Source organism: Hirsutella rhossiliensis (assembly GCF_020360975.1).
Source record: "Hirsutella rhossiliensis strain HR02 chromosome Unknown scaffold00007, whole genome shotgun sequence".
NCBI classification, from domain to species: Eukaryota; Fungi; Ascomycota; class Sordariomycetes; order Hypocreales; family Ophiocordycipitaceae; genus Hirsutella; species Hirsutella rhossiliensis.
Window position 1 is genome coordinate 3,426,370 of NW_025408673.1, and position 22,342 is coordinate 3,448,711.

A 22,342-nucleotide genomic window follows, 5' to 3' on the forward strand; every position below is an offset into this window, starting at 1 on the left:
AGAAGATCGCAACCAAAAGATTCATGATCGAAACCGGCTATGGAGTAAGCGATGCAAACCAGCGTCGATGTCGTCGGGTCTGGAAGAGTCTGTTTGACATGCGCGAGGCCGGTGTCGATAAGATCCTCTTTTATCGGACAAAAGACTTTGACACCTTCCTTCTGCGAGCGTTACCCCAAAGGCGCGGAAGCCTCTTTGGTCGAGACCGTACTCTCGTGGGAAAAGGTCCACGGTCCGCACATTGAGCAACTTGAGGATCGGTTGAAAAAGGAGACTTCGGAAGATTTCACTGGAAGATCATGGCTGGATCAGCCACACTTTTTTTTTGATTCATTACGCGTATGCAGCCCGTAGGGCTATGACGCGGCGGGCCTGCGGGCCTAAGGCTCTATCACGGGGCAGACCTAGGATGCCGGGGAAGATCTATGTTGTGCTGTGAGGAGGGCAAACTACGGAGGTGGAACAGAGTCTAGACTAAGTATAGGGAGGCACGTGACCGAACCCAGGTTGGTGCCGTGACAGGCTCGCGGGCTCGCAGTAGCTATCTAGCTAGCTTTTGAAGGAAAAACAGATCTCGCGAAGGAGAGATCAAAAGTGGGTATAGAAGTGAATAAAGGGACTTTTCGTAGGTAGATTCCCAGATGATCTGATAGTCTGTGATGTGCATCTGTTGATTGATCTGCCCCAGTTGCCCTTTTCCCGTCCAAACAGCCCCTTTTGTATCACTCCACGCTTCTCCCGAGTTGATATCCTGTTTTCAGGTATAGTATACATTCTAGCAGGAAGAGGGCACTTCTTGCCAGTTACTGAAGGCCGCGTAAGTCATCTACGTCAGCAACATCAGCTCCATCTCCCCGATCGAATAGCTCTTCTAGCTATGAGATCGATAGTTCAGTCTCTCGAGGTCCCCGAGCCAGTAATAGTTATGCCGGACTCCTCAAAGGGTCCCCGTTCGAATAGGAGATCCTCCGGACCCCTCAGTGGTCTAGGAGGAAGAAAGAACAGTCTGCAGACTTCCCTTCTTACCTGGTTTCAAGCTGTATTACCTAGAGAGACCTAGAGACCTCAATTCGTTCGGACCTTCTTCTCGACACGATTTGATTTGATTTGATTCAGCGCAGGAGCAATTTGATTTGATTTGATTTGGATAAATTTGATTTGATTTGATTTGATTATGATTTATCTATTTGCAAGTCTGGAACTTGGCTGCTCTCGCGAAGAGAGGGTGCAAGTGATGAATAGATTAAGTTCCTTGTCCTTCTGTTATTCCTCCTCTCTAACAGAAAGTGACTTCTTATAGTTCTGTCACTTGTCTGTGGTGGCGATGTCGCCACCCAGGCCGCCTAGATGACGTTGTCATCTAGAAGGTTCGATACCACCGCTTACCAACGACATTATTCATCCTTCTCAGTCACCTTTGCTAGAGTCAGCCCGACTAGGTAACCCTCGGACTTAGATCGTTAACCCGTTTTCACGACAGCTGCAGGATTAATTTTCGCTGCGACTGGCCAGTCGGACAATCTGTTGCATGACATGGTGCGTTGCATGACGCAGTGAGGTACGTTAACCTTGTTACATGTCGGAACGACCGGCGCACCACGCAAAAATGTTTCGCGCACATTGTCATGGTACACGGCCATGATGTTCCTGATATACACTGTTCTAGCATTAAGCGTGCGTTTCGGGAGTTAGTTATATGACTCTCCAATCCCTCAAGGGGCTTAACTTCTTAAGTCAGGAACGTCACGCTGCCCACCCAATACGATGGTCAAACACTAGGGAGAACGGGCAGCTTGGTTTGCTTGGCCTTACTCAGTCAGCTTAGATTGACTGCCCTGAGCCCCTGACTGTTGGAACTTCTGCTCGTTTCAAGAGGCATATCATACTAGAAGCATCACCAAAGATGACACAAGCCGCTGCTGAAGCGCGATAGCCATTCTTCATCACGGCTCTCAGCAACTTTAAGCCGGTCCCCAGGACCCCCTGCGACAATGAAGGCAGATAATACGGATACTAGATCAGTCCAGATCCGTCTCTGCCGTGCCATCCGAAGCACACGAGTTCAGCGCCGCCACTGGCCCACTGCCGCCACCACTATTACGCATTGCCTGTTTTAGCCAGATCCACCGGCAAGGGTCCGGGGCTACCAGAAACTGGTTGTCTCTTGTCTCTGCCTGAAACTCCGATTCGCATGAATTCACCAACTCATGCTCAACTTCGAGTTCAACGGGGCCTTGACCCTAGCCGACGGCTCGCGTCTCTACACGCCGGTATACGCACGTCTTTGGATGATCGTGCTACTGTTTGACTGGCATTCTCTGCTCCGCTCAACCCTCCAACTTCCAAATAGAAATGCCGCGACTCGTCAGATGGCTTTCTTGTCTCCGTACTAAGAACGGCTCCCGCGCACCTCCGTCAGGCTGGAGGGTCCAAAGGCCCTCTAAGTTAAGCCGTCGGTAATCTGGTGGGCTGTCCTACGTGCCACTGTTTAACGGATCACGCCCTAGAAGCTAAGCACAATCGGTTTCGTGGTCATTTATGGAGCATAGGACTACGCGGCCTGCCTGCTGCGGCCGCTTCAGAGACGCCCATCCACAATTTGCCGTGACTAAGTAGATGCAACACTCGGAGGGTATAAATAGAGGCTCGATTTCCCCTAGAAACAGTTCTGTAGACAAGAGAATACTCACCAAGCACTGAAAGAGTCTCCATTATCTAGTAAATCCCCTTGAAATTTTTCAATATTGCCCAAATTCGTCACTATGAAGGCCAGCGCCGTCGCCTATCTCCTCACCTGCCTCGTCGGCACCGCCCTGGCAGTGCCAGCCGGCGATCAGGCCTGGGGACCAGACAAGCGAGAAATCACCGAGCCCAGCCACTCGCTCAACGCTAGGCGCACTGAAGACATCGCCAGCGTGAGCAATGCCAACGCTGCGACCAATGGAGCTGCTGATCAGGCTACCGTCGAGGTCAGGGATCCCAAGAAGAAGAAGAAGAAGAAGAAGGGCAAGAAAGGCGCCAAGAAAGCCAACGCCGCCCAGGCAGCTGGCGCAAAGGCAGCCAAGCGCGAGCTCTCTGGTGAAGACGAGGGCTCCCTTCAGGCCAGGGACCCCAAGAAGAAGGGCAAGAAGGGCGCCAAGAAAGCCAAGAAAGCCAACGCCGCCTAGACAGCTAGTGAAAACCTGTTTCCTACTGCTTAGAACAAACGACGTGGGACAGGACGCAGCTTGAAGACACCGTGTATATATGATGGACTGAAGAGCAGTTCAGCATTTTAGCTTACAAGGAGTTGGGTTCCTTGTATACTATCCAATGCATTTTGTATACCGGTAGAAGTTGTATACATTATAAAATACTACGTCACCCCTTGCACTTGAGCGGTGGTGCAAGCGGTACAACCAGCCGAAGGCCGACTCCGCGAGCCAAGCAATTAGCAGATTGTAACTATTACCGTACCAGCAGATTTCCGTTTGCTTACGAAGTCACTTGCCGGGTTCTTCTCGCCACAACGGGCACAGATAACGGAAATCAACTCATCTTGAACCCCTGAATGAGTAGACCTAGGGCTCATTATTTAATGAAGCAAGACGTGAAAAGGCGTTGCGTGAATGAAGTCTCCATGTGAAGCAAGTTCAACCTGTCGCGAAGAACGGTTCATGGTCGAGCCAACCAGGTCACCCATGGGTAGCTAGGCCAGCAAGGGAGCTGATAACCAGGTCTGAACAAGGAGGCTGGAAAGCTCCTCTTAAAAGACTGGAACGTCTCCAGTCGAAAGGCTGGGGACCCCCAGGTCCCCAGCCTCCCTAAACACATTACCTATACTACGAAAGAGGGATATAAATAGGAGCTTGGGTTTAGGGCAGAAAGGGAGGAGGACAGAGACAAGGAATACAATGAAGCTACACAATATGCCCTTTCTGCTGACTTTCTTCGTGAGACAATCAGGGGCTACTAGCTGCCAAGCTAGGTCCCACTTTTTACGAGCCGTCGTCCAGCGTCGCATATCAAGCCTGCCTAGGATGATTACTCATGAAGTGGCGATATTACTACGCAACCGCTTTGTGTGAAAGGCCTCTAGTGAGTTGATGCAACTAACTAGTCCCTATGCTGTTTACTATCAAGATACAGAAGAAAGGAAGAAAGAAAGAGAATCTACTACATAAGAGCATAACGGCATTTTATAGCTTCGAGCCAATGGAAGGTTCTAGAAGCTAGGCGGCGCAGCCGCCGTTAAAGCGGCTTGCCCGTTACACTTTGTATTTTAGTCGCTCTTTGGCCTCTCGTTCTGTTTTCCCTTCAATAGCTAGCTAGATAGCTACTGCGAGCCTGCGAGCCTTTGGCCCGCTGTTGCTCTCACGAAGAAAGTTTGCAGAATGGACATATTGTGTAGTTTCATTGTATTCCTCGTCTCTGTCCTCCTCCATTTCTGCCCTAAACCCAAGCCCCTATTTATATCCCTCTTTCGTACGGAGTAGTAAAGGTAATGTGTTCAGGGAGGCTGGGGACCCTCAGCCTCTTGACTGGAGACGTTCCAGTCTTTTAAGAGGATCTTTCCAGCCTCCTCGTTCAGGCCTGGTTATCAGCTCCCTTGCTGCCCTAGCTACCCATGGGTGACCTTGTTGACTCGACCATGGGCCGTTCTTCGCGACAGTTGCCTGCCAGGCAACAGCTACCAAACTTACTCGTGCCCGCCCCCATTTTAAGGTGGGGATTGTGGGTTGGCTCTAGTGGGTCTCGATTTAGTTCTTAGGCAATCTTCGGAACCTTTGCAAAAAGTACGCTTAAATCTTAAGTTAACTGCAAGGGTGCGACCCGCCCCGCATGCCTGATACGTGAAAGAAAGGTGCAGCCCTTATTTGCAGGGATTGCAGTCTCGCACAGGTCTCTTAGTCTGCGCGCCCCCCTCCACTAGGGATGGGGCCAGTAGCTAGAATCAGCATCATCAGAGCTTTTCCACACTAGTAAGATAATGTACCCCTGATCGTCTAGTGGTCTTATTGGCCGAGATCCCTGTTCGTGACCTCTTTGCTCCTCCCGCGCACTCAAAGGGATACGCGGCGGGTGTTTCAGTTGAGCGGATCATCTGCAAGTGCATAGATGACCGGGACAAGGTCAGGTTTGAGCCTCGACTTTACTCAGCGGAGTGACAAGACTCATTCATGACTGTTTACTATCCTTGGAATAGTGCATAAGTAGGTTGGTTTTGGAACTACGGGGTTTTACCCGTTGGCCGAAGCTAGGCGGGGCGCCTAGTCAGCCAACTGCACTAAAGTTGCCGAGGATAGCTAGGAACCGTTCCCTTTTTTTTTTGGTTAAACAACCCTAGTTAGTACTCGCAACGACGGCAAAGGAAGGCTCCCCAGTCAAGACCAGTCTAACACCTAATGGACTGCTCAGTCAAGACGGCAACGGCACAGCCACGACGATTCTAGGTATCGCATTAGCATGGAGATGGGCAACTATGATTCTGCGGACGGGGAAGTCCCAAACTCTAATCAACTGAGGCCGAGGCAGTGCACAACCCGTCCAGCTGAGTCGACCGCGAGCATCCTGATAGCCGTGGTGTTGTGCGACTAGCTTGTTAGAAGTATAGATAGACTAAAATACTTCGAACACCCGTTAAGTTGCCAAGGCAAGGGGCTTAACGGCTGAATATCCAGCCCGAAGGGTAAATATCGTAACCTGCAATTCACTTTCCTAGGGGGAGACCCCCTAGAACCCCCCATTCGCCTGCCGCGGGCACACCAGCTGTTCAAACCGCTTCAAACCTGCACTGAGGGAATTGACTGATAGTTAGGGAGTCTCTCTGCTGCTTCCCAACAGGCCCAACCTAACTATAACTATATACTATATATCGAACCTCCCCTTTCCCCGCAGCTTAGAGGAACATGCCGTTTAGTCAAGGTAGCGTGGTGGATATGGTGGGTCGGTCAGCTGTTGACCCTGACGCCGTTGTTGGTCAGCGAGGCGCATCTTCATCCCTGCCTTATAGTTAGTCGTGAACGCGGTACGTAGGAAACGCAGGCGTGTAAACCTTCCGTCGGCGTGTGGTTATAGAGGCTCTGACGATCGAAAGGCACCTCAAGGAGTAAGCCTTGCAGCGACGTAACCCGTGAGACAGCAACATAGCTAATGCCGGCCTGGAAGTCGCGTGTAGCGAGATCAGTAACTATTTGATCCTTCGTTAGGCTCTGGCATTTGTGAACAGTGATAGCAAACGCCACCATCAGGAAACTGCGTGCGAGCGCAGGTCTCGTTGCCCACAAGGAAGTCTCGCCTGACTGGGAGGATGGGTGAGATTTTCCTGCCCTCGTTAGTTGTTAGATACGGCGGTCCGTCGTAGCTATCAAAGTCCACCATAATAACGGCTGGGGGGTCTTCCAACGGGTCGGCGCCTGCGTTCCAGGCGATATCGTATACAGTACCCTGAGCACCGTTAACTAGGCCAGCTGGCTGCCACAGATTAGTCGTGAGCATCACCCTGGTGCCCTTAGCAACAGGGAACTTGTTAGATAGGTTGCCAGCACTGTCGCTTGATGCCTGTCCCGCGCCGTTGCCTTGATTCTTTGCCTCGACCTGTATTGCCGGGGCGTTGAGGTGCACCATATGCTCGTGGTTGTATTGGTTGACCCGGGCCTTTGTAGAATACACTCGCAAAGCGGTCCTGAAGCCGTCAACCTCGCTCTGCGTCAACCTGGCCTGTACCCGATTGCTAAGGAGGTTCCAGGATGGTATAGATAACTTGACTTCACGCAGTTCCTGTAACGCCTGACGGAACTGGGCCTGGTCATCACCAACCTGGCGCTGTACCGTGGTCAGGAAGACGGTGCGGTCAAATAGCCGGTAGGCCACCTGCCCTCTCCTTTCCAACGAAGACAGGCTGGTGCTAGTCGAATACAGGGGCTTCTGTCGGACTGGTGGTAACTGGAAGAAATCGCCCACAAGCAAGACGCTCACACCACCGAAGAACTCGAGGCTACGCTGTGGAAAGGCCTGCCGCAGACGGGAATCGATCCGCGCGAGCTGCTCAAGCCCTAGCATGCTCTTTTCATCGATAACGAGGTATTTGACGTGCCGTAGGCGGGACTGAAGGGCGGCTGCGTCGGCTGGGGAAGGTCGGTAAAGTACCACCTACTGGGAGGCGTAGCAACGAATGAATGGTGCTGCCTTGTATCTGGTTACTCGCAACGCCTGTTGGCGCCACGCGGCAAATAGGGCTAGAATTCGGTAGGGCGGCTGCTTGAAGATGGGAAGAAAGCACCTTGATAAGGAATGACTTGCCTGTGCCACCACCGCCATCAACGTGGAGAAGGATTTGAGTAGGATTTTGCGCCTGGAAGTGACCCATGAATGTGTCGTACACGAGCCGTTGTTGTGGGTTCAGCGTATTACGCCAGTGAGGCCAAGGACCTCGACATCGTTGGCCATGGGGTGGCTAGCGATAAGGTCTTTCCAGTAGCCGTCTCGAAGTTCCGGATAAGTACCCACATGCCGTGTCCAGTCGTAATTGACGTCGATATCGCGGCGGCCAAGTAGGTCAAGATCCTCCTGGGTAAGGGTTGTCAGGTAAAGGGCGGCGAGGCGAATCCAGTCTTCGTCATCAAATTCTTCCTCCACAGGCAGAGCCTCGTATTGATCATCTTGAGGCTGTAATCGAGCCTCTTTTGGCCGACCGTAATGGTCATCACCATGACTGTGGTGCTGCCAACAATAGGAGAAGGCCTCAGCGTGAGAACCAAAAAGCTGGCCATCAAATGTGAGGAGATCATCAACCCGCCGATGTGGGTGGTTTAATGTTAGCTTTGCACGGCAGTAATCTAGCCACTGTTGGCCTTCTGGAGCAGCCTGATAGCGAGGAAAGTAAACCAGCACACGAGGCCTACCGTTAACGTTGCCTGGCTGCCATTGCTTCCACTTGGAAGGGTCCCTAGGGCGGAAATTCCAGCACTTCAGGAAGGAGACGTAGTTTAGGTCCGCTAGGGCTTCCGGGCGTTGACAGTACTTTTCGAAAACGTTGGGGCCTCGTCAACCTCATCGCCATCAATACGGAGGAGCGGGAATGCCTGTCAGGATTACGACAGTCAACGTACAGGCAGGTTCGTGAGCCTTCCTGTAACGGCAGGCCGAGGAGCAAGTGGCTGACCTCCTGCTTCGAGTAATCCCGCTCAGCAACCAGCTGATTAAGGAGCTTTGACGTGAAGGAAATCAGGGGGTTGTGGTCCTTGACCCGGGACATCAAAGCCTTCCCAATCTGGGCAAAAGACTCGCTCTTCTTTTCCGACTTGGAGCAGTATTTGGCCGCGTAATCGATTACCTGCTGGAGGCTCGTGCAGGGCGAAACATCTGTATTGGCTAGCCACGCAACGGTAAGCAAGCGGTTGTAGTGGTTAATCTGGCCATCGTTCCTCTCGCCCTGAAGTTCCAGTGCTTAGAATGAGGAACCTTGTCAAGGGAGGCTAGCAGGCGCTGTCCGTGAGGAAATCCAAAGCGGCACTCCACCTGCTTGGTATGCTTATTGAGCTGCATACAGTAGTTGTTGCAGCGGTGGCGTTGCACGCGGTTGACCACCATTGATAGGAACTGAACCGTAAGGGGCTGCTCCAATAGATTGCCGATCAGGATTCCCTTCCCAGGCGCCTGTATTCGCTGAGGCTCTGGGTTGACAGCAGATACGTGATATCCCCAGATGCGGGCGAATTGCTCCCGGGACTGATCGTTGTCAGGATCTAAGTCTGGGTGGCCACTTAGCCAATATAGGCCGTGGTGGTGACTGGAACCCCTGCCCTGCCACTCGTAACGGCCCCAAAAGTCCGTTAGGTTGAACTTCTGCTTCAGGACAGTAGTCCTAAACAGCGTATAACGCTTATGGAAGTGGTAAGCGGCGATGTGGGCGTTGTCTCGCAGTAGTTGCCGGGACAGGACCATGCGCGCCGCCTCAGGAGCTGCTTTCCACTCTTGGAATCGAGGCATGTGACGATATAGGGACTCCCAGTGGTAATCGGCCGCACTTGCAGTAACGAAAAGGCCAGGTCTGCCCAGATTGTAGGCATATGCTTCCAATTCCTTTCTTTGCTTATACCAATACGGCCGGGTGCCCCTGATTACCGCGGCTTGGCGCGTGATCGACTGGATCAGGTCCTGAGCCTCTGGCTCGTCAGGCTCAGCCATCGCTTCCTCTAGGTCAGCGCGTGTAAGGGGTTGACGGCGGCTGTCGCGTTGCTTGACGAAGTAGTCACTTCGCTTTCGGACCTGCGCACGTAACAGCGTGTTGAGGGCGACGAAAGGCCACGTCTTATGGCGGGCAAAACGTCCGTCATGCCATCTCATCGCATGGCCAAGGTAGTCCTGGTACGTGATGCTCCGTAGGCGAGGCTCCACGAAGTCGGCCTTGCCGTCAGGGTAGAGGGTAGGGAACGCGAGCGTTAGCAGCGGCTGGGAACGGTTGAATTCGTCGATAGGGGTCCTGCGAATGGAAGGCAGCGGCATCCGGTGGAGAGTTTGCGCGCTACGCGGCATATACCCAGATCAGTCATGCGCTCAGGGTTAGGGGCACCATCAAGAAATCGGGACTGCAGAGCGTTCAATTCGGTATCGGAAACTTGCAAATTCGGGATCGCTGATGCGTCGGCGTCGCTAGGATCCTCTTCCACAGCCTCCTCAACGGGCCCTTGGGGGACCTCGCCGTCAGGCATGTCAGCCACTTGGCTGGCAATGGAAGCAACTATGTTGCCATCAAGAGGAAGCCGGTGCAGGCGATCCTGACTCACGGCGATATCGCGATAGCCCGGGTGGTGGCGTTGTAGGTAATGCAGCCAGGCCAACAGGCATGGGCGGCGTACCCGGAAATCGCGAGCAAACTGTTGCCGGAAGCGACGTCGCCCTCCATATTAGTAGGCCGCAGGAGGACGATATCTAGCTCTTCAGGTAGGACTGGGAGCTCTTCAAATAGCCTGCCAACATTGCGAAGGAAGTGGACAACGTGACCGCGATATTTATATTGAGCGCCACGTACCTGCAGGACCTTCACGTGTACGTGAACCCTAGCAATGAGCATCTCCTCGACCATTGTTAGATCAGGTAGATTGCCGGGACTTCCCGAAGTCAAGGTTGTTCGCAGCGCTAAAGAAGTAGGGCTCGTGAGGGGTTTTCTTCCTGTCTCGACCAATGCAGCGGCTGCAGATTTTCAAGCTATTTCGCTTCATATCGAACCAACGCTCCTGGCAACGAATGCAACTATGCATCTTGTCGTCATTCAGCGCAGTATAGAACTCCCTCACAAGAGCTTGATCTTCCTCACTAAGGGCAGGCAAGTTAAGGTCACCTGTAAAAGGCGGATCAATACTCTGACCAAACTGTCGCGCTTGAGGCTGTGTGCCTTGACGAGTATAACGGCCGCGGCGATGACACTGTGGCAATAATGAAGGAGTGGTAGGAAGCGATTCCTGTGGTACAGGGTGCCTTGCACAACAGGTGCCGTAGAAGCAGTGTCTTGAATCGGCGTGCCCAGAACTACTGTTGGCAGGACATGGGTAGGAGGGATAGGGGAAGGTCCCCCAACAGCACTTAGGGTAGATGGCCCCAGCGGAGGTATAGGCAGTCCCAGTGCAGGCGCCTGGCCACGGAATAAAGCAGGCATGACATGAGGTTGTGGGCCGTTCACAGACGCAGGCGTTGGCGCAGTCCGCTTTGGAGGCGTCAGGTTAGCTAGCGAATCCGTCCTCTTCCTGGTTCTGCGTGGCGATAGCCTCAAGGCGATATTCCGCATTGCGGCAACGGCGGCTCGAGATTCGGTTACCCGTTCCTTTCGGCGTGCCTTACAGCTAGCACAGTCTCTTGTAAACTTCGTAGGGTCCTTGACGCTTCGAAATTCGACTTCGGGCAGGTATTGCTTGCAGGTATGGCAGTTCCGAACCGCCTGGGGTATATCGTCCTCCATCTGGCTGTATATGTATCCACACCATAAACACCTAGACTGCTCGATTTCGCTCGGGCAGGGAGGCTCTGCGACGTCCTACGTGTAATACCGTGATAGATCTCGATGGGGAGGCTGTCTTTCAGGTAATTAGATCAGGTCTGAATGATCAGGGAGGAAACTGCACTGCTTCCCGGAGACAGGGTAGCCAGGAATCTTGAGAGGTAGGCCGGCAGCCGGAGGTCATGTGTGAGCCTAGATACCGTTAACAAACTGATGTGGTTTGACAGGTTCGACAGAAAAGGGGAGCAGCCGCCATGTAGTTTAGTGTAAGGAGTATGGGGCACGGGGGCTATTCAGTCAAAATCGTGCATAGCAACGCAACAAATTGACCGCATGGAAGAAAGGAAGAACTGAAAACTCCTGAAGACTTTGCCAAGCAAGCTAGTTTCCTAGTCAACGCTCAGGGTAGTTTTGCGGGCCTTCCTTTGGTGACGTTATCAGTCGACCAATCCGCGCACGAGTTGAGCACGGGCCAGGCCAATTAGCCAATCAGAGGAGGTTTTATGCCTTGCTTTCTGACTGAGTACGAGAGGAAGGCTCGCCAGCCGCGGCTCGCGCAAAGAAGCCTTTCGGAACGAAATTTGGCGACAAGAGAACCGGAGAAGAGTTGGCTACAGAAGAGAGAGAGAGAGTTGGCGATAGTAGATTGGAGACAGGAAGAAGAGTGAGGTCGAGATACGAGACACGGCGAGAGACGTAGAGCATTATCGTGAGTGAAACCGAGACAGAGCGTCGGGGAGGCAGGCTAGGCCGCTGGAGGGAGAAAAAAGGCGCAAACTCAAAGGGCGTGGAGAGACGGCAGGGTTGAAGAGAGATGTGAGTGGGTAATGCATGTCTGGGCGAGTGGAAGGCTCGGAAAATTTACATGTGCTACCGGTATAAGTCGTAGGTATAAACAGAATAAGGAGTATATTGGGGAAGTTTTGACTTGATCGTCTTCATGAAAAGGAGAACAAGAAGAGAAGAGAATGTGCTATTCGAGCCTTTGGCAGTTGATTTTGAGGATGATGAGACATGTTGTCATGTTGTATTGTTTCGTTTGATGCTTTAAAGTTTAGAGAATATTCTTGGGCGGACGTCGGGCGCGCAGTGGTCGGGAAGATATCGACGCGGGAGGTCTGATAGAGCCAGAGGCGGATGTGTCTTGGTGATTGACCTGTTCGGTGTCCGTCTCTGACTCTGCGGGGTCTTCCGGGGACAGAAAGGAGGAGGTATCGGATTTGGGGGAGTCTTGACCGTCACAGTCGGTGATTATGGTGGAAGTTTCGGGAGAAAGTCGCGGTCTCTTGGTTGGGGTTTGGTAGGGATCGGGCAATGACCGACTTGATGCCAGCATAAGGGATCGACTGGGCCAGAAGCATGCGGCGTGGGGGAGGCGGGGCTTTGGGCGGCCTTGGGTTTCTTCGTAGAGGTAAACCTGGCCAACGCAACGCTATAGTCCGAGGGATTGCCGACCGCGCTCTTGGGTGTCGTCGGCAGTAGTTGTGTTGCAGAAGCCTGGTCGGACATGGCCTTGTCGTGGAAAGTCCACGTGTCGGGGACGACGATGAAGATATAGTCTTGGTCGAAAGCCGGGGCATGTTTCATGATCTGGTGATCCAGTAAGCCGGCGATTTTGCCCGTACAGGTGAAGAGAGTGTTCGACTGGAACTGGCTGTCGCGCCTCTCGGTCATCTTCTTGCATAGGAGGTCCAAGGATTAGCGTGAATGGGGAAGATGACGAAAACTTGGAAGGGTGAAAGCCCTTGAAGGGGTTTTGCCGGGAATCCCAGGACAAATAAAGGTGGAGAGCTGGACAAAGCCGCAGCAGCTCAGCTGGGTGTCGTCAAGGGCCGCAGCCGAGTTTCCATGCAGGAGGTCGCGGCCGGAGCCGATGACAGGTCCCGTGAAGGAGACAATGGGTTGTATCGTTGGGAAAGTATCCACCGAGCTGAGGTGCGAGTGACAATTCTATGGATATCGTCAGGGAGGGCAGTGGCGACAGAGAGATTTGGAGCATAGACTCACGGTTGGTAGCTGTGATCGCGGACTATAAGCGCGGGGACGGTGTATTCTGTGATGTTATCATCGTCCGACTCCAAGCCATCACGTCGCTCGATTTCCCACGTCAGGGCAAAGGGATGAACACGGCCGACCATGAAGAACCATTGTTCGGTCCATTCCGAGGAGATTATCTGTTGGTTGTATATGGAAATATTAAGGCTGAAGAAGATGCAGGTCGATGGATTGCCAGTATCTGACCGGATTGCTGCATACTCCGGAGTCGACAGCCATGAGGGCGTGGGAAGGAAGACCTCGCTAGGGTTTCTGCGTTGAGCCCTTTGACACGATGCTCATTCTGGTAGGCGAACCTAGCCGGGCAGCCGGGCTGGACAAAGGCCATCATGGACATGTCGGCGCCAGCATTTTTCTGGCTGTCAAGAGGTTGCCGCGGGGAGGACGAGGTATCGACGTTGAGCTGGGAGGCCGACATCGTGAGAACATGGCAGATGTAGTCACCGTGGAAGTGTAAATGAGGGTTACGCAGAGTGGAGGTGGGCATCCTATAAAGCAGGTTTTCTTGCTGCTCGAAAGAGGGCTCGCGGCTAGGGTCGGGGAGACTTAAGAGTCAGAGAATGCTACCTAGGTGATAGATCAGAAGCGGGGGTATGCGGGAATGAGCTGGCGAGGTTCTTGAACAGTCTCGACCATCTGGTTCTATGGTCGTGAGTGAAGTAGGGAGCCGGGGGTTGGAAGTTGAGTAGGGGTGATGACTATGTCGCGAGAAGTTGGAGGTCGGCGAACAGTAAGGTTAGTGTGGGTAAGTCTGCGGAGAAAGAAAGTCCAGCAGTACCCTTCGGTGTCATCGTTGCATGGAGTAGATAGCAAAGGCGACAATAACGAATGAGAGTGAAGGAAAGAAAGAGGTTATGGTAGTATTGCAGGGGTCCCTTTTTGACGGTCGTCGGTAGTTGGATGGGCATTGCGTGCGGCTGAGCGAGGCGGGTGCCGACCGTGTCGAGTCCACTATTGGGACACGGTGAAGTCGGATATAGGGGACGACCTGAGGAGGAGGATGCGAGTTGGTCACGAGAACTCTCCAGGAGGGTTTGCAAGTCGAAACTCCGGTGGCTAGCGACTACAAGAGGACAGGCAGGGGGATCCTGGCTGTCGCTTTAGCATGAAGGCCGTTGATGCGACGTTGGTGGTGGCGAGGAGCAAACCTAGCCGGGTAGTCCGGTTGCACGAGGACACCGTGGACATGTTATCGCCGGCAGCCTTTTGGCTGTTGCTCGACGAGGTGGAGTGGCAGATATTGATGGAGCAACTGATGCGCAAGGTGGGTGGGACGGCGTTGGAAGGGCCGGAGAGTATGGTTGGAAGTGTGCGGCGGGCGGTTGGCGCGGCCACCCCATGTGCCGGAGGTCGGCAGTAGCCAGGGATTCGCTGGAGTGCGCAAAGAGAGCACGGCGATGGAAGGGCCGCCTTTGGCAAAGCTGGGGTAGCAGGTCGCACGTGGAGACCAGCCGAGGGCCGGGACGGTGGACGCACATAGGGAGGGTAAATGGGGATTACAAAGGGTAGTAGTATTGCATCGCTTCGGTACCATAGGCAAGCATTATAAGGGAAGAAACGCCACGGCCATGAGAGTAGTGATCGTTAGGAAGCTTCCCACTCGGAAAGAAATAGTGTACGCCAAGAAGCGAGATTATCCAAGTGGAAGTGCTCCGGAGCCAAAACTTTCTAGCTTGTTGCCAATCCACGCTAGTCGACGTCGAGGAGGCAGTAGCATGGCGGACAGTCCTGCAGGAAGCTAGGCGAGGCGGCCGCTCACCGTGGAGCCTGTTCGTTGTCAGTCGAGGATGGAGAAGAGGGTAGGAACGGGGAGTGCCTGTTTCGGGGTGCGGAGATGATACAGGGCAACTCCGAGAAGGGCACGGAGCACGGGAGACAAGGTTGGGGCGGTTCGGGAGATACAGATCAGTGGCGAATGAAGCATTAACGTTCCGGCTGATTCAGCCTAAGCAGTCTGCGGTCGAAGAAACCGCATGGAGAAAGCATGCAGAGGCGATCGCAAAGTCACTGCCGAGAAGACCGCCGCGAGGCGGTTTGCGGTCAAGCAGAGCACGGAAGTCCCGTAATTTGGTCAGCAGCGGAAATTCCGCGCAACGTCAGTCACCGAGTCCGCTTCCGAGGTTCGTGTTGCCTACAGAACGTGGAGACCAGGGGGCAGTGGGCTCTAACAGTCCACCCCTTCATCGGCCGTTTTGCCCCAGGAGAGGGTCCTGAAGGTGACGGGCAGGGAGATAAGGCGGCGACCGGCGGTGTCCCGGGTGTTCGTTCGAAAAGGGACCGACGCTCCGACCTATCCAGCCCAAGGATACGACTTTCCAAGACCTAAGACGAACGGCGCAATTTGCAGCATCGATTGCATGGGGTTTGCCCAAGCTCCGTCGGGGACCGGTTCGGCGGCCAAGGGCACAGGTGGGTGTGGACGATGGCGCAGCAGAGGCAGCGGACGGCTCGCTGCGCGGACAGAGGCAGTCCCGGAGGCGGGAGAAGAGAGCCCGTCTTCCTAGCCGGGATGGGCGCGCGATAAAACAGGTCCGAAGTGGAATCGGAAGGCATAGGAGACGGGAGCTGCAGGCCGAAGACCTGGCGAGTGTGCTGCGCTTTTTGGAGGAAGACTTTGCCTTGAAGGAGAGATTGTCTAACGATCAGACGTGGTGCACGCCAATACCGCTCGAGAGGAAGGTGTCGACGGTGCGAGATTTCTATCAGGCGTTTCATGATGCGAGCACGTTGCCGATACGGACCTGCATGCTGTGCTACGGCAAGTGTACGGGCGGAGAGTTAAGGAGATTATGTGGGATCAGTGGCTGTCAAGCTGCGTACCAAAGGGCGGCCACTCACCATTTTCATGCCGGGGTTGCTTTCCCGAGGGCGAGTCCGTGTCGGTGTGCGCCGAGTGTGGCCGATGCCTGGCGCGCAGGAGCCTGTCGCCGGCGATCCACCTTCACAGTCGCCTTGGCTGCGAGCACATGTTCCCCGATGAGCTCAAGGGACTGACGCCGGTCGAAGAGAAGCTCATCTCGCTGAACTCATGTTACGGGTTTGTCACGAGATATAGCATTCCGGGCGGGCAGAGGCAGAGCGTGAAGTATCCGAGGCATGTCAGGGCCACATCACAGTGTTTCCGAACAATGTGCAGGAGCTGGCCACCAAGTGCTCCCGCACCCCTTTGCAAGCACTGGACGAGATCCACATCTCGTGGCAGGGCGCGGAGAAGCCGGCACCGAGCGACCTGTCGAGTCTCTTGTCGGTGAGGCGGCGGGTGGTCGAGAGGGCCCTTGTCTGGCTGAAGCGGAACAACCCCCACTACGCCGAGATCGAGATCGACGCGGCGGAGATGGAGAGCTGGGGAGACTCGATACACGGGGTACCGTCGTCGGTGTGCGATCGTATGGAGCGGAACGAGCCGTCTGGGTGGGAGAAAGCGCGGACGGCGCACGTTGTGCCGCCCACGGAACGCGCCGTGGACGAGGAGGGCCGGTGGAGATCGAGGAGCTCTTCGCCCTGCTCAACCAAGGACAAGAAGCCGGCGGCCAGGGTGAAGGTCACGGGCCCAACGGAGAAGGCGCGGTTCGCGATGGAAGTGACGCCTGCCCCGACCAGAACGTTCCAGCGATCAACGAGGTGACGTCTTCTGGCATGTTCGCGCTCGACGGACCGCCAGACGTCGCGGACGTGGAGAAGCTGCAGTTTGCCTGTGACGCTGTTGGTGAAGGTGCCGACGACGGCCGTGCGGGCCAGAGCGTGGGTCGGGTCCCTAGCCGGGGTTCGGGGCGTGGCGACGGTGGTTGTGAGCCATACATCCGGGTTTCGCGGGGTGAGTTTACCGATTCCTTTGAGGCGTCCTTCTTTGCCAGGACGTTCCCGACCCTGTTCCCATTTGGCGTTGGGGGACCAAGGCTGGTTGAAGAGACCATGGTCGACGCGGGGAAGGTCACGGCCAACTTGCGAGGCAGGGCTGTCGAGGCAGAGGCGGCCGCGGAGACCCGTATCGTCTCGAAGCTTGAACCTTCAGGCGTGGGCCGAGATCGTGCTCCGGCGCCATGGTGGTCGATTTGCACTGCACCACATCTTCGCATTTCTCGTCTTCAACATGGGGGTGCGGTCGAGGAACCGCCGGGTCAGCATGTTGAGTGTGGGGAGGAAGAACTTCCGCAAGGTAGAGCGCATCGTGCGTTCGATGACCACAGAAAGGCTAGCGGCGGCGAGGGTCGAGTTGGAGAGCTCGGGTAAGACGACCGATGGTGACGTGAAGGAGCTTCTCAGGAGCCTCTCGCTTTACGGCCACCGGCAGCCCATGAGAGAGGTCCGTCTCAATATGCGGCGGAAAATCCAGTCGCTCATCGTCGGATATGGCGTGCCGGCCATCTGGTTCACCATCAACCCGAACGACATTACGAACCCGGTGAAGCTGCGACTGGCGGCATACCGCACACGCGATCCCGACGCGGCCGAGGAGTTCTTAGAAGGCCTTGGGGATGCGTATAAGCGGGCACGGCTGGCGATATCGGATCCCATGAGCTCGGCCGTGTTCTTCCACCGCGAGATGAAGCTGTTCTTCGATCATTACGTGAAGGTCGGTGAAGAGTCGGTATTCGGGCGCATCGGCAAGTACTATGGCGCCGTGGAGACGAACGAACGCGGGCGCTTCATGTTCACGGCTTGCTCTGGCTGCACGGGAACGCGCATCTCAGCTCGATGCTTGCCGACATCCACGGGGAGGATCAGGCGGCGTATCGCGAGCGAATCGTCCGATACATCGATAGCGTCTTCTCAGAGGTAAGAATGCCTACCTAAGATGTGCCACCGGGAGCCTGAAGTACTCTTCTGATGGCCAAGTGGGGCCGGGTTGACGTGCAAGGCAGGATCTGGACCAGGAAAGTTTTTGCGCCGTGCAAGCGGAGCGATCTGTGACGGGCGGTATTGGTTCCCTGCTGGACAACGCCGCGCAGTTCTCGGCCGCGTTTATCGAGGAGGCCAACTTCTGTGCCGGCGCGACGTAGGTGCACACGCATAGCCCGACCTGTGTGAAGTACTCCTTGGGCAAAGGAGGGCGGAAAGGGGACCTCTGCCGGTTCAAGGCGCCATGGAGGTTAGTCGACAAGACCGCCCTCACGGCAGACGGGGTGCTGCAGATCCGGAGGACACACAGCATGGTCAATCGATGGAACGAGGCTATTGCTGTCGGGCTCCGGCACAACCATGATATTTCCTTCATTGCGACGCAGCGCAAGACAATGGCCCTCATCTATTATGTCACGAACTACGCGACCAAGGTGGAGGACCCGGTGTGGAAGCGTGTGGCGGCCGCGGCCGAGCTCCTGGCCGCCTCAACAGGTGATGGCACGGCCAACGGAGGGCGGGACGGTGGCGGAGACGCTGCCACCGATGACCCTGTCAAGGGAACAGGACGCGACAGTTCCTGATGAGAGTGGCGAACCGCGTGTTCACGGAGCGTCCGCTATCACAGGTCGAGGTCGTCGCTCACCTTCTCGGATATCCGGCCGAGTTCACCGACAGCAGCGCGTGGGCGTACCTGAACTGTTCTCTGCTGTACTGGGAAGTCTTTCGGCGATGGCGGCATCTCCGAGAAGCCAGTGGCGCTGCGGCTATGGATGACACCTTGGATGAGTCGGTCGTCGTCGAAGAAGAAGGCCTGAGAATCTCCCACGTCGAGGCGTACCAGCACCGGGAGAGCTGCTGAAAGGCCTATGCCTGTATGACTACATATCGATCGTCAGACTGAAACGCATCGGCAACGACGAGAGCTGGGCGGCTTGGGAGATGTCTTTCGAGGATGGATGGGCGCCGGGACGACGCTGGGTTCAGGTGCTCAGGCGGCCGGGCAAGCACGCTACCGTCTGCCTCGACGGCTACCTGAGCAAGGACTTCACCTACGATGACGAGTCGTGCTACCGGAGGTGTGTATGGCAACTGCTCTGTCAGCGGGCATTATCGGAGAGGCTAACCCACCCCTGAAGGGCAGCCGTGCAGCATCTTGCGCTGTTCGTGCCGTGGAGTCCTTCCTGGGCGAAGGAACAGGTGAGATCAACAGCATCTGGGCGCGGGCTCGAGACGCTATGGCCCCGAGAATATCATGTCTGGTCGACAACGTGCAGCTGCTTCGACGATCCGCCGAAGACGCAAAACGCGACGCCAAGCAATGGGCAGCCTCGTCCGGCGATGGCGACCCGACGGTCGCACACGTCGAGGAGGGTGGAGCAGGCGAGGCGGGCGCGGAGTCTGCAGCGACATATCAGCCCAACAGCATCGGAGACGCAACGCGGCTCATCGACGTCGTCCGAGGTGCAGTGGGAGCGAATCAGGTGACGGCCAAGTCGCCGGAGCTCATGGCAATGATACAGCAGCTCTGTCGGTTTCAGCAATCGGCGCTGCGCTCGACGGCCGAGCTCGAGGCCACGGCGCTGATCGAACGAGGAGAGGCGGTTAAGCATTCCAGGGCGGGTATTTTCCGGGGCCGCACTACCGCCGCAGGATCAGGTCAAGGCTATCAAGTCGCAGCAGGTAAGTGCCTCGAAGGAGAGGAGAGGATGATCCAAGGATACAAAGCACGCCCGCCGCCTGGGAAAGCGATCGCCGCGCAGCGTTGCGAAGGGTGATGACCGGTTTCGGGAGGACGAGGTCGAAATGACGATGGCCGACTCCGACGAGACCGCTATCGACGCAGGGGCGGGAATGGACGTTCAGTTTGGCCCATCAACCTCCTTCCTCGCGGCGGGCAAGGTGTTGGCAACACGGCTGACGCTGAACAAGAGGCAGTCCATCGCTTTTCTGATAATATGCCGCCAGCTCGATTTGATTCAGCAGACCGACGGGGCGATGCCTGCCAGCTGCGCCAGTTCGTCGGTGGCGAGGGCGGTACCGGCAAGTCGCGAATCATCGAGGCACTCGTCGAGCTGTTCAGTAAAAGAGCCTTTCGAATCGTCTGCTGATCACGGCGACGTCGGGGACTGCGGCGGCGCGGATCAACGGCATCACGATCCACTCCGCCTGCGGGTTCACTAAAGACCAAGGGGCGGGGCGCGAACATGGTCAAAGACCTTGACGGGTGCGGCTGCCGAAACAGGCGGAGCGGTTCATCCACGGCCAGTCTCGAATGGATTGGCAGGAGAAGGATGTGCTCGTCATCGACGAGGTGAGCATGCTCGGGGCGCGGACGCTGCACGCCGTGAACGAGCGGCTTCGCCGGCTTCGCGGATCGCGGCAAGATTTCGGGGGGATCCCCATCGTCCTCTTCTGCGGAGATTTTCAGCAGTTCCGGCCGGTCCAAGAGAGGTCGATCGTCCTGCCTAGCGCGGCCATCTCGTGGGACGTAGACAACTCGTTCAAGGCCGAGCAGCGTCACCAGCACGACAAAGCGCACGCACTGTGGAAGAGGTTCACGACGGTCGTCATGCTGGACGAGCAGATGCGCGCCGCCGGCGACCCGGAGCTGCAGAGGCTGCTGAAGCGGATCCGTCTAGGCGTGCAGGATCGGACGGATCTAAACCTCCTCAACTCAAGGTGCTACCGGGAGGAAGGCGGATCCCTTGGGAGACGGGCATCACCGTGGTGACGCCGCTCAATAGGAATCGGTGGAACCTGAACATGGAGGCGAGCCTGGCGTTCCGGGTCCAGCAGCGGTCGACGATGCGCATTTTCATCTCCGAGCACAAGTGGAAGGAGGAGCTGCCGACGGAGGAAGAGGCGATCATGATACTCAACCAGGGCGACGATAGCGCGATCCCGGTGCCGGCCGTCTTCATGTTCGTGGCCGGGATGCCCATCGTCGTGAACCACAACACCCACCAGGGGCTGAAGCTAGTGAACGGCGCGAGCTACTCGGCGGTGGAGGTCATTGTCGACAAGGCGTACCCGGGGCATCGGATCTCGGCCGATATGACGATCCACTTCGGGCCGCCGGCGGGGATCATTCTCGAATCGGAGACGACGAGATATCTCCACTTCGTCGGGATGCCGCCGGGCACGATCTTGTTGACACCCATGACCGTTAAGATACAGTGCCAGCGAAAAAGGCCGTGGCAACGCAACGACGTCAGCCGAAAGGGTTTGCCGTGCGCAGCAGCGTTCGCGTGCACGGACTACAAGGTGCAGGGCAAAACGCTGGAGCGCGTGGCCCTCGAGCTGCGAGGACACGGACGACGAAGATGGATGGAACGGTGGTGCCCTCGCAGTGCGACCCGTACGGCCTGTACGTGCAGCTATCGCGCTGCCGAACTCTAGACGGCATCATGCTCGTGTCCAAGGTGCGGGACAGAGACTTGGTGGGCAACCGGGTCCCCGAGGAGATGACTGCCGCACAGGCCAGGCTCGAGGTACTGAGCGAGAGGACCGTTGAGGAGGCGTTGCGCTGGCTGGACGGTGATGCTGAAGAGTCAAGGCGGCCGCGCTAGGTGACGCGATGAAGAGTTCGGCAGGCGGGAAGAGTCGGCAGGCGGCAGACAGGGTGGGAGGCGCCTAGTGGTGGGATAAGGCACGCGAAAAGGCAACAGAAGCCGGGGGAAGGGCAGCGACCAACGAGGAGGGAGGCAAGGAGGGACCAATCACAAGGGACCAATCAAGGGGCGGAGAACTTTTGGGGGGAGAGGGCGGGGTCTGCGGGGCACGTTAGACGAGGGGAAGGCTCGCCAGCCGCGGCTCGCGCAAAGAGGCCTTTCGGAACGAAAGTTGGCGATGGCGACAGGAGAAAGTCGGGGAGAGGAGAGAGTTGGCGACAGGAGATAGGAGACAGGGGAAGTGAGAGGAAGACAGGAAGAAGAGTGAGATATGAGATATGAGATGGAGATCCGGCGAGAGACGTAGAGCATTATCGTGAGTGAAATCGAGACAGAGCGTCAGAGAGGCAGCCTAGGCCGCTGCAAGGAGATTTTGCTTTGCAAAGGCGCAAAGGGCGTGGAGAGGCGGCAGGGGTGAAGAGAGTTGTGGGTGGGTAATGCATGTGTGGGCGAGTGGAAGGCTCTGAGGATTTACAGGTGCTATAAGTGGTGGATATAAACAGAATAAGGAGTATATTGGAGAAGTTTTGACTGGATTGTCTTTGTGAAAAGGAGAGCAAGAGGAGAAGGAAATATCCCATTAGGGCCTTTCGCACTTGAGTTTGAGGATGATGAAACATGTTCCTTGTCATGTTGTGTTGTTTCGTTCGTTGCTTTACAGAATATTCTTGGGCGGATGTCGGGCGCGGTGCGGTCGGGAAGAGATTGACGCCGGAGGTCTGATAGGGCCAGAGGCGGATGTGGCTGGGTGATTGACTGGCTCGGTGTCCGTCTCTGAGTCTCCGGGTCTTCGTGGGAC

At 55.9% G+C, this 22,342-nt stretch overlaps 4 protein-coding genes across 4 annotated transcripts; 2 read left to right on the forward strand and 2 right to left on the reverse strand.

Moving 5' to 3' along the window:
• Window positions 1-2,762: 2,762 nt before the first annotated feature.
• HRG_07153 (uncharacterized protein) lies at window positions 2,763-3,167 on the forward strand (the record flags this gene model as incomplete). Its single annotated transcript, XM_044865624.1, has 1 exon — window positions 2,763-3,167. The coding sequence occupies one exon, from the start codon at window positions 2,763-2,765 to the stop codon at window positions 3,165-3,167; it is 405 nt and encodes a 134-aa protein (XP_044719586.1).
• A 2,728-nt stretch (window positions 3,168-5,895) lies between these two features.
• Window positions 5,896-7,041, reverse strand: HRG_07154 (ATP-dependent DNA helicase PIF1; the record flags this gene model as incomplete). Its single annotated transcript, XM_044865625.1, has 6 exons — window positions 5,896-5,981; window positions 6,035-6,191; window positions 6,283-6,377; window positions 6,426-6,576; window positions 6,631-6,699; window positions 6,748-7,041. 6 exons carry the CDS (start codon window positions 7,039-7,041, stop codon window positions 5,896-5,898), a joined length of 852 nt encoding a protein of 283 aa, XP_044719587.1.
• A 339-nt stretch (window positions 7,042-7,380) lies between these two features.
• Window positions 7,381-9,486, reverse strand: HRG_07155 (ATP-dependent DNA helicase PIF1; the record flags this gene model as incomplete). Its single annotated transcript, XM_044865626.1, has 7 exons — window positions 7,381-7,640; window positions 7,884-7,927; window positions 8,091-8,413; window positions 8,638-8,954; window positions 9,009-9,031; window positions 9,086-9,176; window positions 9,258-9,486. The coding sequence occupies 7 exons, from the start codon at window positions 9,484-9,486 to the stop codon at window positions 7,381-7,383; spliced, it is 1,287 nt and encodes a 428-aa protein (XP_044719588.1).
• Window positions 9,487-15,996: 6,510 nt separating this feature from the next.
• Window positions 15,997-21,441, forward strand: HRG_07156 (PIF1-like helicase domain-containing protein; the record flags this gene model as incomplete). The annotated part of the gene is made up of 17 exons (XM_044865627.1): window positions 15,997-16,071; window positions 16,134-16,565; window positions 16,631-16,993; window positions 17,043-17,614; window positions 17,722-17,806; window positions 17,893-18,026; window positions 18,077-18,119; window positions 18,163-18,364; window positions 18,430-18,662; window positions 18,857-18,948; window positions 19,009-19,069; window positions 19,147-19,552; window positions 19,808-19,971; window positions 20,115-20,551; window positions 20,617-20,995; window positions 21,050-21,221; window positions 21,272-21,441. The coding sequence occupies 17 exons, from the start codon at window positions 15,997-15,999 to the stop codon at window positions 21,439-21,441; spliced, it is 4,020 nt and encodes a 1,339-aa protein (XP_044719589.1).
• Window positions 21,442-22,342: the final 901 nt, after the last annotated feature.